Source organism: Triturus cristatus, chromosome 7 (genome assembly GCF_964204655.1).
Source record: "Triturus cristatus chromosome 7, aTriCri1.1, whole genome shotgun sequence".
NCBI classification, from domain to species: Eukaryota; Metazoa; Chordata; class Amphibia; order Caudata; family Salamandridae; genus Triturus; species Triturus cristatus.
The window spans coordinates 366287133-366306354 of NC_140590.1; the positions used below are offsets into that span (position 1 = coordinate 366287133).

Below are 19222 nucleotides of genomic sequence, written 5' to 3' on the forward strand. Positions count from 1 at the left end.
GTGAACGTAGTGGTGGACGTGTTGGTGGTTAACGTGGTGGTGGACGTGTTGGTGGTGGATGTGGTGGTGGACGTGGTGGTGGTGGACATGGTGGTGGTGGACTTGGTGGTGGTGAATGTGGTAGTGGACATGGTGGTGGTGCTGGTGGTGGTGGATGTGGTGGTGGTGGATGTGGTGGTGGTGGACGTGGTGGTGGTGGATGTGGTGGTGGTGGACGTGGTGGTGGTGGATGTGGTGGTGGTGGTGGTGGTGGACATGGTGGTGGTTGGACATGATGGTGGTGGCAGTGGACCTGGTGGTGGTGGACCTGGTGGTGTGGACGTGGTGGTGTGGTGGACGTAGTGGTGGTGGACATAGTGGTGGTGGACATGGTGGTGGTTGTGGTGATAGACGTGGTAGTGGTGATGGACGTGGTGGTGGTGGACTTGGTGGATGTGGTGGTGGTGCTGGTGGACGTGGTGGTGGTGGACGTGGTGGTGGTGGTGGATGTGGTGGGGGTGGTGGTGGACATGGTGGTGGTGGACATGGTGGTGGACAATGTTGGTGGTGGACGTGATGGACGTGGTGGTGGTGGACGTGGTGGTGGTGGACATGGTGGTGGTGGACGTGGTGGTGGACATGGTGGTGGACATGGCGGTGGTGGACGTGGTGGTGGTGGATGTGGTGGTGGTGGACATGGTGATGGTGGACATGGTGGTGGTGGACATGGTGGTGGTGGACATGGTGGTGGACAATGTTGGTGGTGGACATGATGGTGGTGGACGTGGTGGTGGTGGACGTGGTGGTGGTGGACATGGTGGTGGTGGTGGACATGGTGGTGGTGGTGGACGTGGCGGTGGTGGTGGTGGCGGTGGATGTGGTGGTGGACGTGGTGATGGTGTTGGCGGTGGACATGGTGGTGGACATGGTGGTGGTGGACGTGGTGGTGGATGTGGTGAACATGGTGGTGGTGGTGGACGTTGTGGTGGTGGACGTGGGGGTGGTGGTACGAGTGCGAAAGAGAGAGTGAGTGAGGGGGGGGGAATGGAAAAAAAAGTGTGGCCCGCGCCAGATAAAGTACTGACACTGCTTGAGTTATTCAATGCGCTTTATGCCCCGCAGCTGGTAGTAGGAAGTAACATGCAGACATAATGCAATGAATGTGATGGGAGACTTTGGAGAGAGAGCCGTGCACGAGGGAAAACTTATAATGTGATATTTTAGGGCTCAGTAGTGTCTGCCTTATATTGAGGTTATTGTTAATTGTCGTTATAAAGAAAATTGTAAGATGAATTGCTGTCTCTGTGCAACCTGGGCAAGAAAGAGAGAGAAAGAGAGAGAGACACACAGAGTGTGAGCAAAAGAGAGAGTGAGTGGGGGGGAATGAAGAAAAAAAAACACGGCCCGCGCTGTGTTTAATGACATTGAATGACTAATGCTGAAACTCAAACAAGCAGCAGGTATTTTCAAGCACACTCGTGCTTGTGGTGGCATCCGCCTTGCGGGAGCGATCAGCGGCCAATTAGCACGCGCGCAGCTGCTCGCTCCCACAAGGTGGATGCCACCACAAGGACGAGTGTGCTTGAAACGGAGCAGACGATGGCTAAAGGCCCTCCTAGAGCAATGCATGCGCGCTGCCTAGGCGAGACCTACAAAAGGATGCGGTCTTCAGGATAGAAGAACTTAATGATATGGCTCAGTTGCCTTTATACAGGATATACCTTGAAACTACTGCCGCTCTAAGTATTTCTTGATAGAACAGTGACTTAGCGGGACTAATAATGCGGCTGAATCCTGTTGGGCTCTGTAAGTTATGGAAAAGTGGTAGCCTATGAGCAAGGGGGGTAGGATGTGAAGAATGCAGTCTACAAAGCAGGAAGACGTGTGTGGTAGCTTACGGAGAAAAGGAAGTGCTTTGACTTTCTTGCACTAATGGTAGTGAAAAATATTCTGTGGACCACACTGTCGGGTGCCGTAAAACTCAGCAAGCGAGTGTTCCTGCTCTTCAGACGTATGCTTAGAACTATAGACAGTGTTATGCACACGCTTTAGACTCAAACACCATCAGACTCCTTGTAAAGTATTAATCCAGCTAGAGGCGTTGAAGTACAGTATCAGAAATTGCTGTCTTGGTAAGCAGTTCCTTTTTGTTATTTGATGTGCTTTGCCGGGTGGTTCAGGATTGTGTACTCCATTGAAGCTACATTGAAAGACTTCGAAATGGTACTTTAGTTAGAGCCCATAGGTGTTTACTTGATTCTTAGTTAAGGGCAACTTAGTTATAGTGTTGTTTATGTTTGCAGGATTCGCCAAGATAGGACCTGGGCCTCAACATGAGACAGTAACCCTCCAGCCAGTATCACCAATGTGGTAGAATGTTCTGCTTACAGGCTGAAAAGGTCACATTGCCCAAAAAGAGTAGGGGGACCCACCCTCATTGTATGAGGAGCTCAGGCATGAGTCATTTACAAACAGACCTCCATTTTTTTCAGACCTACAAAAAGTTTGATGGGCCTTGACTTGTTGCAATAGATGTTGACTAACATACCTGCCTTTTCTTGATAAGTAGCAAACCTCCCACACCAGCTTGTTTGTTATAAATTCTAAGACATACGTAGGTTCCCCTGGCACTCACCTGCTTTTCATTGTAGCCTTGTAGCAGCAGGAAGTAGGGGAACTCTGTAGGTGGCTGGATCAGGCATTGGGACATGCGCTCCAGGTCACCAGTGTCCACGGGCTCTAAAACATCGTCAGCGTTGCCAGAACGTATGCCGCTGTCGACAGAGGTCTGCATGTCAGGGTTCCCATCTGGGAGGATGGGCTCTGTGCCGTGACCTGTGTCATCATCCTCATTGGCCACCATGCTCTTGACATTCTTGCGGTCCCGACGTTTCTTGGTGTTGAGGTTCATGTCACTGATGCTGCGCCGCAGCGAAAGCCTATCTTCGCGGTCTCTTACCGGGGTGTTGCCACCAGAAGCAGCACGAGAACGGCTTTTTTGAAGCCGCCGGGCCTGTGCATTGATACCTGTGAGGGTGGAAAGAAGTAAATGAAAAGCAGTCAAAATCAGGTGTGCAGTAACAATAAACAAATAGAAAGGGGCAGGAAAAAACAGATCCATTAGGGGAAGGATGAAAAATAAGCAGGATAATGAAAAATGACAGCGAGTAAGACATAGAGAAGGAAACAACGAGAAAATTAGGAGGAATTCGCTTGTGAGAAAGGTTGTGATCAGGGGCTAAAAAGGTATCTTGGATGAATGTAAGAAGAGAAAGAAGCGATGGAGTGTAAGAGGTCAGTGAAAAGACAGACAACAGTCTCCCAAAATTTTTAAAAAGAATAAAAGATGACAGAAGAATTTAAAAAAAAGGATTGCTTTCAGTATTGCAGTCAAGAGGAAAGACACACAGGAGCATGTGCAGCACAGAGAAAATCGATCAGAAGAAAACAGTACATCAGCTAGAAGAAGTCAGGAGAGAAAGGATGAAGGAGAAAGACCAGTTGGCGTGAAAAAGAGGCCAAGAGAACAGGGAAGCAAGCATCAGTTATAAAGATAAAAGAAGACAAAGACAAACAGAAAATTGGTGGGGAAACACTGCGACAGAAAAAGACGGCATTGGAGGGAAAGAGCAGGAAAGAGAACAAAGTGAAAGAGAACTGTAGGCATAGATTTTGTGGGGGCAGGAAAACAGATGCTGTGGGAAGCCAGGGAACCACCCCCCCCCCCCCTCCCACCCTCCCCCAGAAAAACAGGGCAACAGAAATAAAATACATCAGGAAAAAAGAAATAGCAGGGGGTGAGGAAAAATGAGACTAAAACAGAGTGACAGAAGAATAGTGGGAAATGGGAGTGAGAAACCAAGAAAGAGGAAGGGAGAAATAACAATGATGAGTGAACAAAGAGAGAGATAGATGCAGAACAACTAACAGAGAAAATATGTGAGAAAAGCGGTATTGGGCTGCCGAGCACAGAGAGATATAAACAAATTAGCAAGAATGAGGGGTCTTTCGGAGTCGGGGAAGAAACTGAAAAGGTTCTGGTATGGATTGGGAATAAGGAGTTTGGGAGAGACGTTGAGAAAATAGAAGATGGAAGAGAGACAAGATCAGATCAGGAGAGAATTAGAATAGCTAATTATTGACTATACGCCCAAGAACACATAAGTCATCTCAACACACCAAGTTTACAGTATCCTGCAGCACAGTGAAAAATAGAGCTCTGTGTTATGTGAATGACTGACTAAATGAGGCACTTTATGGTGTCGCTTTGATTTCACATAGTGAGCTGTAGAGTATGATTTCTCCATAAGCTCTTCCATATCCAACACACCGATCACTGGATTGAGTTGATCACATCCAGCATTACTCCATTTCTGGACAAACAATAAATCTTCTACACATGCCTTTTAAAACTGATCAACTTATCAGCAAGTATATGACCACAGGGGTGTGGAATTTAATTAAATATCTAATTGTCCATGGCGCAGGTTGCTTCATAAATCTACTTGTCCTGAAACAAAATCCACTTGCCCCTTTGGTGCCATGTAGTGCTGTGACAAATTATGGCAGCAATCTCATTATATAAGAGCTCCGTTATAGCCTCTCTGATTATGCCAGGGCTCATAGTAGTGTTTGAATACTTGCAATCCCCTTATGTTGCCACGTTTCCGCAGATCTACATACTGGGGCTGAAGGTAGTGGTAAGCAATAGTTCTAGGATTAGAATGCCCTTTTGAGTCTGTGCAAACCTACTAACTTGCATGTTTTAAGGGTTTTCAACAACTATTCTCAAATCTTTTCCCATACTGAGAAATGTTGGAAATTTACTCCCGACAATGGCAGACGTAAACCTTCTTCAAGAGTTGGGAAAAAAGTGGGTGGAGGGAAAGACAACTTTCAAACACTCAAATTTTTGCATGAGCAATTCTAAACATGCATATTTGCTCATGCTAAAATGCAGTTTGCAAACATTTTCTAGGAGTACTATTTCTTGTCCTACTTCTGTAAATTCTTGGGAATTCACAAAAGGTGTATAGCTGCACTTAATGCAAGGACATATACCTTGGGTGCACTTCTGAGACTTTCTTTAATAATTGGGCCCCTAATTTGGTCTGGCGTTGACCGTGACCTTTTGCGTTTATTAAAATTCTGTCTCTCTCTGTGTCAGCTGGCTTCACTGTGAGTGACAGCATTCTGCTCTTTCAGAAGGAGCATATCGGTACAAAAAGTAGTTTTGTTCAGTGCCAGTAACTACAGTGGCAGTGTGTGCTTTGTTAGACCAAAAAATCTTTTGCTTTTGCCAATGTTTGATATAACGGTGAGGGCGCGGCAGCTCTCACACCAATAAGGTTTTACAAAAACCATGCCAAAACAAGTCACACATTGACAAACCTAAAAAGCTGACCACCAATTTCAGACCTACTGGCTTTGCCAATGCTTCTTTATGTTTGTTTCCCATAATCTTATTGAAACTGGTTACACTGATTTTCCATTATGAATATTTTTGGGAAATACCAGCGTCCATCAGGACGTTACTAAATTATGCAGCAAAGAAATGGTATCTGCAATTTTACAGTAGTTTAGCAAAATGTTGTTTTTCCTGCTTTCATTTTTTTATGAATATTTTATTTTGAAAGCAAAGAATCATCAATCTTGCTTTCAAGCTTCTGCAACTATTTGCATCAAATCAGAGAGCATTCTGGGAGCAATATACATAGCCTTGTATTGCTAAACTTTAAAAACGTGTACACATTTTTATACTAGAACCACTGTCAGTAGTGCAGACGGAGCTTACAACATTTACTTAGAGTGCTCACCCTAATAATAAAGGCCTTCAATTAATGCACCATAAATACAAGTTTGATCAGCATTAACATGTGGGCAAAAATATTACCTTAACTGCAGACAGTGCCCTGTGAAACTGCAAACTGGTAGCCAAAGGGTTTGTGCTGCAGGGGGTTGGGACTACTTGGGACAAAATACACATGAAAGCTTGTTACCCTTGACCCCAAACAATATATCCTGGGTGTTGGGCTATAGGAATTCCACATCCATGGACCAGATCACCAGATTTGCCCTGGATATTAAAATAGAACATTCAACCCATCTAGCAGGCACTGGATTGGCTTCCGATGGAGTACAAAGCTACACTTAAGGCTCTCCATAGCATGCGCATGTCCTATGGAATAAGGTTTGAGGAAATCAGCCTCCTCCCCCTTCACTGTGCACTGACCATAAACGTACTGTTCCCTAAGTCTCACCCGACAACGCAGCAAAAAGCTTTTGCAAACCATGTTCTTTAACACGTCATAGACTTCATTTATGTTTACAAACCTTTTCAAATTAACTGAAAAAACGTACTTTAAGAGGCTTTGTGGTTAAGATCAGCCAATTATAAAAAAAAAATGGAATTAGTGGATATTGTTACTGGTAGCGCTGGATTCATAATGCATCTCCCCTCAGTTCAAACGAAATGATCTTATACTTGGGGCGTTGTAGAATGTACACAGTGCTGATAACTGTAACTAGCCAATTGAAGTCCGTTATGTCCTCTAACATGTGACTGAAGATGTACACCATTGTAACGGGCAACCAAGTGCCTGGAGCCTGGAAATCGATTAACAAAGGGATAGTGTGAGAAGTTGGCCTGGTATATGCTGTTCACTAGTTAAAATGGACACCTTGCAGCAGTACAATTCGACTCTTACGGTAGTAGGTTTAAGACAACCTTTCAGGAACGCTATCCTAGTGGTAGCTGTGGAGAGCAGCCTACAGGCTAAGTCTTTAGAGGAATGTAAAGCAGCTTGTTTTACCTTATAATCTCTTGAATCACTAAATGAAAGGACACCACACAGGTATATATATCAAATATATATGTATTTATTACTAACAACTCTCTGCTAATCTCTATGAGATTAGAAGTCAGGAACATATGCATAAATCAACGTTTCACAATAAATTAAGCACAAATATGGCTGGGGCCCTAGGGGCGTACCAGACCATATACTAAAAAAGAGACTTAGAGATAACGACTTGCAAGCGGACAAGGCCTAGGGCCTTCAGAAGTGCTGGGGTCTCACAAAACCACCCAAGGCAGGTAAGTAAAGGACCCACGGGAGACGCATGCAGTGTGGGAACACAGCCGCGAATCCCTATTGACTTCATTGGAGCAAGTCGTGATTGGAAATTAAGAGTTTTAGGATATTTCGGGAGAGTTTACAAGCAAGTCTCTTACAGGGTAAGTCGTTCTAGAGCCAACACCCACAGGAGCACCGTAGTGCTGGAGCCTCATCCAGGGAAGCCGGGTGCATAGGTGTCTTTTTCTGTAGGGTCGCGGTGTCATTTTCAATGGGAGCCAAAGAAGACTTGCTGCTTGTGAAGACAGGAGAAGTGTCCGGTGGAATCCAAGGCTGGATTCTGAGGAAGGAAGACCTGAAAGCAGAGGGGACAGTGTTCAAAGTCACTTGGCAGTGACCCGGGGCAAGGAAGATGGATGCCCACAGTCGTTGGGTGATTTCAGGTGATCCACGGGTGTCTTGACTCTTCAGCCACGAGGTCCAGGAGGCGTCGACGATGACCAGGAGCTGGATTCAGTGTGTCCCACGAAGTCTGCAGCTTACTAAGGTGTCGGTGACCAGATTGGAGCCAACAAGCCTTGGTAACAGCAAGTCTTGTGGAAAGGATAAAAAGTCAGCGGTGCAGACCAGCAAGGTCTGAGGGACTCACCCAGCGAGGGTAAGTCAGGGCAGGCCTGGAGCAACCAGGGGAGCCCTTTGGAACTGTAGAAAAGTCTTCAGAGGACCCACAAGCCAACCGGCAAGGGATCGCGAAGACGCCTTGGGAGGATTCACTCAACAGGGCCCCACGGTCACTCGGGACGGGGTAGGCCTCTGATCTCCGGAGGGATTCTTGCTGGAGGCTTGGACCACACGTGGTCCAATGCACAAGTTCGTAGAACGTCGTGAAGGGGTTGCACTCGAAAATAGTGCATGGTACCCAGGGATTGCGGTTCCTCGTCACTCGTGGGGTCCACTTGCCTCAGCGCCGCTGGGGACTCATGATGGCCTTGGAGAAGTCAGGAAATCCTCTTCCTGGGCTGCAGGGACTTCGGACTCTGGAAGGAGCGGGAATGTTTGCGACCGTTGATTGCAAGATTTGGTGCCTGCCAAGCAGGGGAGTCACTCCTTGACTCCAAGGGAGAGTCTTCCGTCTTACAGAGGTAATGGAACGTCGAAGGTCCAGGATTCTTCTTCAGAGCGTTGTCCAGGGAAATCTAGTTTGCAATCTGAAAGTAAGGGAGGGACTAGCTCTATGACCCCACCTATGGGAGGGTTAGGGGAGTGGGTGGCTACACCCACTTCCCTTTGTCCAGTTTCGTGCCAGAACAGGAGCAGGTAGCCCCTGAGCCGGTTTGAACCGGTGTATGCACAGAGGAGCCTACTGCTGCCCCAGTGCAGGACTTCAAAGCACCCTATGAGTGCACCCACCCAGTCCCAACACACTAAACCCTGTCCGGGAGGTGGTCACACCTCCCTGTGACAGAATGCCTATTGTTGGGCCTCCTCCACTGCGAGTTTCGGTCATCAGCAGGGGGGCAGCCTAGTGTCTGTGACTGGTGGCATCCATTTTGTGATGCCAGGGCTCTTCAGGATTCCACCGTGTTTCCACAGTAGGTACATGTCTATCCCTTTAGAAGGGTGGGATCATACTCCCACACCAGTTACTGGTGTGGGGTATGATTCCAAAGCGTTTGACACCAAACACAACATGTTTTGATGCAGCCATCTCAAAGTTAGCATTTACCGCAAGGTTATAATGCACTTAAGAGTATATGGTTTGACCGCATTCACAAACAGCCCCAGAGAATGGACTCTGAGAGCTGCAGAGGGGCCGTGCTCAGGCAGAGGCACCCCCTCACATGGAAACCAAGCACCCTGCCCTCAGGATTGATAGGGCCTGCCTTAGGGGTCACTGATAGGTTTAAATGTGTGTGCAGGGAGAGATATAGTGAACCTATATCTCAGTGAGGAGTGCTAACACTACTTCACTCAGGCTGCTGTAGCAGGCCTGTGGTGTCAGATTTAGTCTGCTTCCCAGGGGTGGCATAATACATGCTTCAGCCCCTGGTAGGCCTGTGAAGTACCTATGCCCTTGGTACCTAAGGTACCATATACTAGGGACTCATAAGGCACCACAGTATCCAATCACTAGTGCACCTAATATGCACTCCATGTTGTTTAGAGAGAACAGAGAGGCTGGGGCCCTGATTAGCAGGGTCCCAGCCAGACTATAGCCGGAAACCAGTGTAAACATCAGAAACAAAAGTGGGGGCAACATAAGAGGCAGATCCTACTCTCCTACACAACCCCCCCCCCCCAACGCAGGGACACTAAACTGACCTTGACCAGTTGAGTCTTCGTGTTCTAAGTGGAAATACCTTGAGAGTCCATCTGCATTGGCATGTGGGGTCCCAGGTCTATGTTCCACTGTATAGTCCATCCCCTGTAGGGAAATGGACCACCTTAAAAGGTTTTGGTTTTCACCTTTCATCTGTTTAAGCCATAGGAGGGGCTTGTGGTCAGTCTAAACTATGAAGTGAGTGCCAAACAAGTATGGCCTCAGCTTCTTCAGGGCCCTCACCACAGCAAAGGCCTCCCTCTCTATAGCTGACCAACGTTTCTCTCTAGGGGTCAGCCTTCAGCTAAAAAAAGCTGCTGGCTGGTCTTGACCTTCATCATTCAGTTGAGACAGTACAGCTCCCACACCCAGCTCAGAAGCATCTGTTTGGACAATGAACTTTTTGGTGTAGTCTGGACTCTGTAAGATGGGAGCAGTGCACATGGCCTGCTTTAGGTCTTCAAATGCCTTCTGACAGCTAGCTGTCCACTGAACCTTTTTGGCATTTTCTTTGAGGTAAGATCATTCAAGGTGGTCACTATAGATCCATATCCCTTTACAAACCTCCTATAAATACCCAGTCAGGCCTAAAAAAAAGGCTCTCACCTGTGTCTGGGTGGTTGGAGCAACCCATTCCGTGATGGTTTGGATTTTGCTCTGTAAAGGCTGAACCTGGCCCTGGCCTAGGTACACAACCTGACTCTGCCCTATCTGGCACTTAGTGGCCTTGATAGTGAGGCCTGCTTTCTGCAGGCCCTCCAAAACATTTCTGAGGTGGACCAGGTGATCCTGCCAGGAGGAGCTAAAGACAGCAATATCATCTAGATAAGCTGAGCAATAAGTTTCCATCCCTGCCAGAACTTTGTTCACCAACCTCTGAAAAGTGGCAGGTGCATTTTTCAATCCAAATGGCATCACCACAAAGTGGTAGTGCCCACTAGGGGTCGAAAATGCTGTTTTGGCTTTTGCATCATCAGCTAACCTGATCTGCCAGTAGCCAGCTGTTAGGTCAAATGTACTCAGGTACTTGGCTGAGGCCAAAGCATCAATCAGCTCATCTGCCCTTGGTATGGGAAAGGCACCAGTCCTGGTGACTGCATTGAGGCCTCTGTAGTCTACACAAAACCTCAATTATTTCTTACCACCCTGGGTATGAGGTTTGGGTACTAGGACTACTGGGCTAGCCCAAGGGCTATCTGAAGGCTCAATCACACCTAATTCTAACATTTTCTGGACTTCAGTCCTGATACAGTCCCTGACATGGTCAGGTTGCCTGTAGATTTTACTCTTGACAGGCAGACTGTCCCCAGTGTCCGCCTCATGGGTGCGCCAGGTAGTCTGACTAGGGGTCAGGTTAAACATATGTCTGTACTGTTGCAGAACTTGTCTGCATTCAGTTTGCTGATGGTCAGTGAGGCTGCTTGCCAAAGCAACACCATCTACTGACCCATCATCAGGGTTCTGTGAGAGCAGGTCAGGGAGAGGGTCCCTCTCCTCCTCCTTTTCCTCATCAGTTGCCATGAGCAAGCCCATGTCAGCCCTGTCAACATATGGTTTCAATCGGTTGACATGGAGCACCCTCAGGGGGCTCCTGGGAGTTCCAAGATTCACCAGATAGGTGACTTCTCCCTTTTGCTCAACAATGGTGTGGGGGCCACTCCATTTGTCTTGGAGGGCTGCTGGAGCCACAGGCTCCAACACCCACACTTTCTGTCCTGGCTGGTACACAGTCAGCACAGCCTTTTGGTCTTGCCAAGTTTTTTGTAATTCTTGGCTGGCCTCCAGGTTTTTGGTTGCCTTCTTCATCTATTTGGCTATCCTGGAGCGGAGACCAAGTACATAGTCCATCACATCCTGTTTGGGGGGCTTGAGAGGTTACCCCCCTGCCCTCTTTTACCAAACATAATGGACCTCTCACAGGGTGTCCAAACAGAAGCTCAAATGGGCTGTAGCCAACCCCCTTCTGTGGAACCTCTCTGGATGCAAACAAAAGGCAGGGAAGAAGAAGGTCCCATTTTCGCCTAAGCTTCTCTGGGAGTCCTTTAATCATTCCCTTTAGGGTTTTGTTGAAACGTTCAATCAACCCATTGCATTGTAGGTGATAGGGGGTGGTGAATTTATAGGTTACACCACACTCCTTCCACATTGCTTTCAAATATCCTGACATGAAGTTGGTACCTCTGTCAGAGATGACCTCCTTTGGGAAACCCACTCTGGAGAAAACTCCAATGAGGGCTCTTGCCACCACAGGGGCTGTGGTGGTCTTCAGGGGAATTGCCTCTGGGTACCTGGTGGCATGATCCACTACCACCAGGATAAATCTGTACCCAGATGCAGTTGGAGGGTCAAGGGGACCAACAATGTCAAGCCCTACCCTTTCAAAGGGTACCCCACCACAGGTAGTGGTATTCAGGGGGGGCCTTTGTTGTGTCACCTGACTTGCCACTGGCTTGGCAAGTGACACAGGAGCGACACAACTCCTTGGTGTCTTCTCACATATGTGGCCAATGAAAATGTGGAACAAGCCTGTCCCAGGTCTGGTTTTGGCCCAAGTGACCTGCCAAAGGGATATCATGTGCTAGGGTCAAGAGGAACCCCCTAAACGTATGAGGTATTATCAACCTCCTGGTGGCTCCAGGGGTTGGATCTCTATCCTCAGAATATAGGAGTCCCTCATCCCAATAAACTTTATGGGACCCACTAGCACTCCCAGCAGCCTCAGCAGCAGCCTGCTGTCTGAGAGGTTCAAGAGAAGGGCAGCACTGTTGCTCCTTACTCAGATTTTCCCTAGAAGGGCCCCCTGCCCCCAAGAACTCAACCTGATCAGGCTCAAGTCCCTCTGGGGCAGTGCCTTTTTCAGGGTCTGCTTCTCCTCCCTCAAGAGGTGAATCTGTGATTTGAGACAGAGGGGAAGGCACTGCCTTAACCCTACTGCTCCTCTTCTTGGGAAGCACCTGGTTTATGGTTTCATTGTCCAGAGCTTGTTCAGTGTTATGCATTTTGGCCTGTGACCTGGTCACAGCAAATACCTCTGCAGGGATGCCCAACATCTCAGCATGAGTCCATAACTCTACTTCAGACCAGGCTGAAGTCTCTAGATCATTGCCCAATAGACATTCTACAAGGAGGTCTGCACTGAGTACAACCTTCTTAAGGCCAGTTACCCCTCCCCAGGAGAAATTCACAACTGCCAGAATATGGTTGGTCCTGACATTGCTTGCATTGGTTACCTGGTACATTTCACCCAGGACGATCTGTCCAGGGTCCACAAGATCCTCTGCCACCATGGTGACACTAGCACCTGTGTCCCTGAATGCCAAAGCCTGTTTACCATTTATTACAGGCTGCTGTTTGTATTTGCCCAGATTATTGGGACTCACTAGGAAGGACATATCAATGTCTCCATCACAAATCAGCAATGCCTGTGTGGGTACTCTGACTAGGCCAGAGTCCACTTCAGAACCCAGGGTCAACCCTACTACACCCTTATTCTGTGTACCACCTCTACCAGTAGCTGCACTAGGGGGAACAGTTGCCTTAGGGGCAGGAGTGGTGGTGGTTTGGTCTTTGGACTTGTTACAATCAGAAGTCCAGTGCCCTTTCTGTTTACAGAATTTGCACCAGGGCTTCTTTTGGCCTTTTCCCTTGTTGGATTGTGAATCCCCACCAGATGCAGATTTTTGGGGCCCTTGTGAAGGCTTCTGGTCTTTTGACTTATCCCCACCTTTCTCAGAGCCCTTAGAATCCTGCTTATTGGTGTCACCCCCTTGGTTCTGGGTTTTCTGCCTCACCCTGGTTCTGACCCATTTGTTTTCCTTCTTTCCCAATTCTGGGGAGAGGTCAGATCAGAGTCCACCAGGTATTGATGCAACAACTGGTTCTGGCAATTATTAAGGATCTGTTCTCTCATCATTAGATTATACAATCCCTTGAAATCAGTAACCCTACTGCCAACCAGCCAACCCTCCAGAGCCTTGGTTGCACAATCTACAGAGTCAGTCCAGTCCTGAGTCTGTGCTTTTTGGGTGTCTCTAAACGTCCACCTGTACTGCTCAGTGGTTACGCTAAACCCATCTATCAGTGCACTCTTCAGGACTTCATAGTCCTCAGCATCCTCTTCTCTAACAGTGAGGAGCTTGTCTCTGCCTTTATCTGAAAAGGAGAGCCACAAGATTGCTGCCCACTGCTTTTGGGGGACCTGTTGTACTCTAAAGGCCCATTCCATAGCAGTTATCCACTTGTGGATATCATCCCCACTTTGGTAGGGAGGAACAACCTTGCTCTGGTTCCTATGGTCTGGAATATATTCTGTACCTCTAGGGACACTGTTGCTGCCACCAGGGGGTCCTAACCCCTCTCTTCTAGAAGCTCTTTGGAGCTCAAAGGCTTCTCTATCTAATGCCAACTGCTTGGTTTTGAGGGCAAATCTTGCTTCCTCATACTGCAGCAGTTTGTACATTCTGTCAGAGGAGGTCTCCCTTCTAGGAAAGTAGGAGCTCCTCTGCTGGACAGATTATCTGCCAGAGTGATAGGAGTGGTCAGACTCCCTAGAAAGGGACCTAAGCCTTTTCTCCACTCTGTCAGTTCTCTTAGGAAGAATTCCTCTGTCCTTTTCAGACCCTTGTGGATCTGGCCCTTCAATCACAGAGTCCTGGTCATCCTGATTTTCATCATCTGACCCAGACACTGTAATTGATCCACCCCCTGATTCAGACCCATTAGCTCCTAGAGCTAATCTAAGATCATCTGCTGTCAGCAGATCTATCAGGTGTAGTGTGGAGGGACTCTGTCCTAGCTTCAGGTGCCTTGCAGCACACATGGCTTTCAAGTCAAAGAAAGTCATGTCCTTATACTGAGGCTGGGTGGACCCACTGGTTCCAACCCTTAAGGACATTCTAGTGTTGTGCAGTGTTGTACTACCTACACTAGTTTGTGGCCTACTGATCCTAGCCTGAGCTGTAGAAAGGGTGTGCTATCCCTTGGCACACAGCTCTAAGTTCAGTAGAACTTATTGATACTAAGCTTGACTTTATATGTACCTTGAGTACCCATAGTGGTTTTCAGTTAGTAATTCAAATAGAGATTTTCTGGTAAAACAATGGCAAGCTGGAATCCCACACGCTGCCCACCAATGTGAGAAGTTGGCCTGGTATATGCTGTTCACTAGTTAAAGTGGACACCTTGCACCAGTACAATTCGACTCTTATGGTAGTAGATTTAAGACAACCTTTCAAGAAAGCTATCCTAGTGGTAGCTGTGGAGAGCAGCCTTCAGGCTAAGCCTTTAGAGGAATGTAAAGCAGCTTGTTTTACATTATAATCTCTTGAATCACTAAATGAAAGGACACCACACAGGTATATATATGTATTTATTACTAACAACTCTCTGCTAATCTCTTTATGAGATTAGAAGTCAGGAACATATGCATAAATCAACGTTTCACAATAAATTAAGCACAAATATGGCTGGGCCCTAGGGGCGTACCAGACAATATACTAAAAAAGAGACTTAGAGGTAACGACTTGCAAGGGGACAAGGCCTAGGGCCTTCAGAAGTGCTGGGGCCTCATGAAACCACCCAAGACAGGTAAGTAAAGGACCCACGGGAGACGCATGCAGTGTGGGAACACAGCCGCGAATCCCTATTGACTTCAATGGAGCAAGACGCGATTGGAAATTAAGAGTTTTAGGATACTTCGGGAGAGTCTACAAGCAGGTCACTTACAGGGTAAGTCGTTCTAGAGGCAACACCCACAGGAGCACCGTAGTGCTGGAGTTACCTCACCCAGGGAAGCCGGGTGTCCGGAGAAATCCAAGGCTGGATTCTGAGGATGGAAGACCTGAAAGCAGAGGGGACAGTGTTCAAAGTCACTTGGAAGTGACCCGGGGCAAGGAAGATGGATGCCCACAGTCGTCAGGTGATTTCAGGTGATCGATGGGTGTTTTGACTCTTCAGCCACGAGGTCCAGGAGGCGTCGACCAGGAGCTGGATTCAGCGTGTCCCACGAAGTCTGCAGCTTACTGCAGTGTCGGTGACCAGATTGGAGCCAACAAGCCTTGGTAACAGCAGGTCTTGTGGAAAGGATAAAAAGTCAGCGGTGCAGACCAGCAAGGTCTGAGGGACTCACCCAGCGAGGGTAAGTCAGGGCAGGCCTGGAGCAACCAGGGGAGCCCTTTGGAACTATAGAAAAGTCTTCAGGGGACCCACAAGCCAACCGGCAAGGGATCGCAAAGACGCCTCTGGAGGATTCACTCAACAGGGGCCCATGGTCACTCGGGACGGGGTAGGCCTCTGATCTTCGAAGGGATTCCTGCTGGAGACTTGGACCACACGTGGTCCAATGCACAAGTTTGTAGAACGTTGTGAAGGGGTTGCACTCGAAAATAGTGCACGGTACACAGGGATTGCGGTTCCTCGTCACTCGTGGGGTCCACTTGCCTCAGCGCCGCTGGGGACTCACAATGGCCTTGGAGAAGTCAGGAAATCCTCTTCCTGGGCTGCAGGGACTCCGGACTCCGGCGGGAGCGGGAAAGTTTGCCACCGTTGATTGCAGGGTTTGGTACCTGCCAAGCAGGGAAGTCACTCCTTGACTCCAAGGGAGATTCTTCCGTCTTCCAGAGGTAATGGAACGTCGAAGGTCCAAGATTCTTCTTCAGAGCGTCGTCCAGGGATATCTAGTTTGCAATGGCAAGGGTTCCCTAACTTATACTGAAAGGAAGGGAGGGACTAGCTCTATGAACCCACCTATGGGAGGATCAGGGGAGTGGGTGGCTACACCCACTTCCCTTTGTCCAGTTTCGCGCCAGAACAGGGGCAGGTAGCCCCTGAGCCGGTTTGAACTGGTGTATGCACAGAGGAGCCTACTGCTCCCCCAGTGCAGGACTTCAAAGCATTCTAGGAGTGCACCCACCCAGTCCAAATACACTAAACCCTGTCTGGGAGGTGGTCACACCTCCTTGTGACAGGATGCCTATTGTTGGGCCTCCTCCACTGCGAGTTTCGGTCATCAGCAGAAGGGTAGCCCAGTGTCTGTGACTGGTGGCATCCATTTTGTGATGCCAGGGCTCTTCAGGATTCTACTGTGTTTCCACAGTAGGTACATGTCTATCCCTTTAGAAGGGTGGGATCATACTCCCACACCAGTTACTGGTGTGGGGGTATGATTCCAAAGCGTTTGGCACCAAACACGACATGTTTTGATGCAGCCATCCCAAAGTTAGCATTTACCGCGAGGTTATAATGCACTTAAGAGTATATGGTTTGACCGCATTCACAAACAGCCCCAGAGAATGGACTCTGAGAGCTGCAGAGGGGCCCTGCTCAGGCAGAGGTACCCCCTCACATGGAAACCAAGCACCCAGCACTCAGGATTGATAGGGCCTGCCTTAGGGGTCACTGATAGGTTTAAATGTGTGTGCAGGGAGAGATATAGTGAACCTATATCTCAGTGAGGAGTGCTAACACTACTGCACTCAGGCTGCTGTAGCAGGCCTGTGGTGTCAGATTTAGTCTGCTTCCCAGTGGTGGCATAATACATGCTTCAGCCCCTGGTAGGCCTGTGAAGTACCTATGCCCTTGGTACCTAAGGTACCATATACTAGGGACTCATAAGGCACCACAGTATCCAATCACTAGTGCACCTAATATGCACTCCATGTTGTTTAGAGAGAACAGAGAGGCTGTGGCCCTGATTAGCAGGGTCCCAGCCAGACTATAGCCAGAAACCAGTGTAAACATCAGAAACAAAAGTGGGGGCAACATAAGAAGCAGATCCTACTCTCCTACAGATAGCAAGAGTGATTTCAAGGGGTGCTGAACTAGGGTGATATCAAATGACATTTGGTCCCAATAACCTTATAGAAATTGATGTCACTTGACTTTTGACCCTGATGACATGACAGAAAGAGACACTGAGGTAAAAACACTACAGAGAGTGCAAGATTAATAAAATAATAACATGGAAATATGTGGATATTCACTAGAGTTCGGATATGGTGAACCCGTGGAACCACCATGATATAACAAGCTTGCAGTAAGGACATGCTCACCGCAAGGTACAGTCATCACAAGCTCCAGTACATACCCATGCCCAAATGCAGCCACAAATGCCTTCTCGTAGGCAGAGTTTTCAAATGCCCTGGCATAGGCTCAAATGCCAAAACATGGTGCCAAAAGTGCAGACACAGCCTCAATGCGCAAATATATCCTCAAATGTCCAATTACAACTTCAGCTGTCCAGCGATTGGCCAAGCTTATCCATCATATGCCCAGGTGCAACACTCATTCGCCACAAACCTCAAATTCCTAGGAACAGCTCCAATTAAACAGCTTCAACTTCCCAGGAATAGGCATCATATGCCCACGAGCCCCGTCAAATATGAAGGGACCCCTTTAAATGACTAGGAACGGCATTAAATGCTTAGACACAACCATTATATATTGAGTCATAGTGTCAAATATTCATATGCCAAGGCACAGCCGTCCTAATCCCAGGCACACATTCATATTATTCTGAATAACTTCAAATACCAAGGTAAAGCCATGACATGACTAAACATAACTAAAATTACAGCAGGCACGTATTCAAATTTTCAGCCATCACCTCAACTTGTTCGGAACAACCATTTTATGCCAGGCACAGCCACTCAATGTTATAGTGTAGCCAGATGTGCTCAGGTGTACTCACAAATGATAAGCGAAGCCTTATAAGCACTGACTTTGGTCAAATGCATTCTATATCTTTTAATGTATTTTTATATACAATTTTTATAATGTTCATTGTAATGTTAAATGTATTTCTATATCTTTAAATGTTATTGTTTAAGTACATATATATTATATATATTTTAATATAATACACTGGATGCAATATATATTGTGTGTAATACAGTGTATGTTATGTAATACACTACTACAGTGATATTTGATTGTATTTAGAGTGAAGTGGAGTGTCATCGAGTGGAGGGTCATAGAGTGGAATTGAGTGGACTAGAGTGTTGTAGCCTGGAGTGGCGTAGAGTGGAGCAAAGTCTTGTGGTGTGTCGTCCAGTGGAGTATCATAGAGAAGAGTGGAGGAAAGTGCTGTAGAGTGGAGTGTTGTAGAGTCTAGTAGCATAGAGTGGAGTAGACTGTTGTAACGAGGAGTGACGTGGAGTTAAGTAGAGTGCAGTAGTGTGTCAGAGTAGAGTGGAGTAAAGTGTTGTGCAGTGACATGGAGAGTTACGTAGAGTGTTGTCGAGTGGAGTAGAATGGCTTAGAGTGGAGAACAGTGTAATTGAGTGCAATGGAGTTTTGTAGAGTGAAGTAGTATAGAATGGAGTAGAGTGACGCTGAGTGGAAGGGCATAAGAGTGTCACAGAGTAGAGTGGTATAGAGTGGAGGGGCGTAGAGTAGTTTGTCATAGATTATCGCCTTGTAGAGTGTTGTGGCTTAGAGTACCATGGTGTAGAGTGGAGTGGCGTTCAGTGGAGTGGCACAGAGTGGAGTCTAGTGAAGTTGCATGTCAGAGTGGCGTGCCGTAGAGTGGCGTGTCATAGAGTGGCGTGTTGTAAAGTGTCTTAGAGTGGAGGGGATCAGCATGTCATAGAGTGGAATATTGTGTCGTAGAGGAACAAGTTACTTATCTTCGGTAACGCTTTGTTCGAGGCATATGAGCTGCAGATTGTACACTTAGCATAGATCGCCATCTGGTGTTGGGCCCGGATGTTTGCAGTTTGTTTTTGTTCTTTGGACAGTCTTTGGAAGTCACGAGTTCGGTGACTCCTCCTTCGGTCCGTACTGCGCATGGGCTTCGGCTCCATCCTCAGATTGTTTTTTTCCGCCATCGGGCTCGGATGTGATACTTCGT

The 19222-nt window shown here is 47.6% G+C and overlaps 1 protein-coding gene across 1 annotated transcript in view; it reads right to left on the reverse strand.

The window, feature by feature from the left end:
• The window catches only part of RASIP1 (Ras interacting protein 1), a 298155-nt gene that overhangs the window by 148461 nt on the left and 130472 nt on the right, over positions 1-19222 (reverse strand). The window contains exon 4 of the mRNA XM_085616531.1: positions 2615-3006. Coding sequence (XP_085472657.1) covers positions 2615-3006 — 392 coding nt within the window. The remainder of the gene's footprint in view (positions 1-2614; positions 3007-19222) is intronic.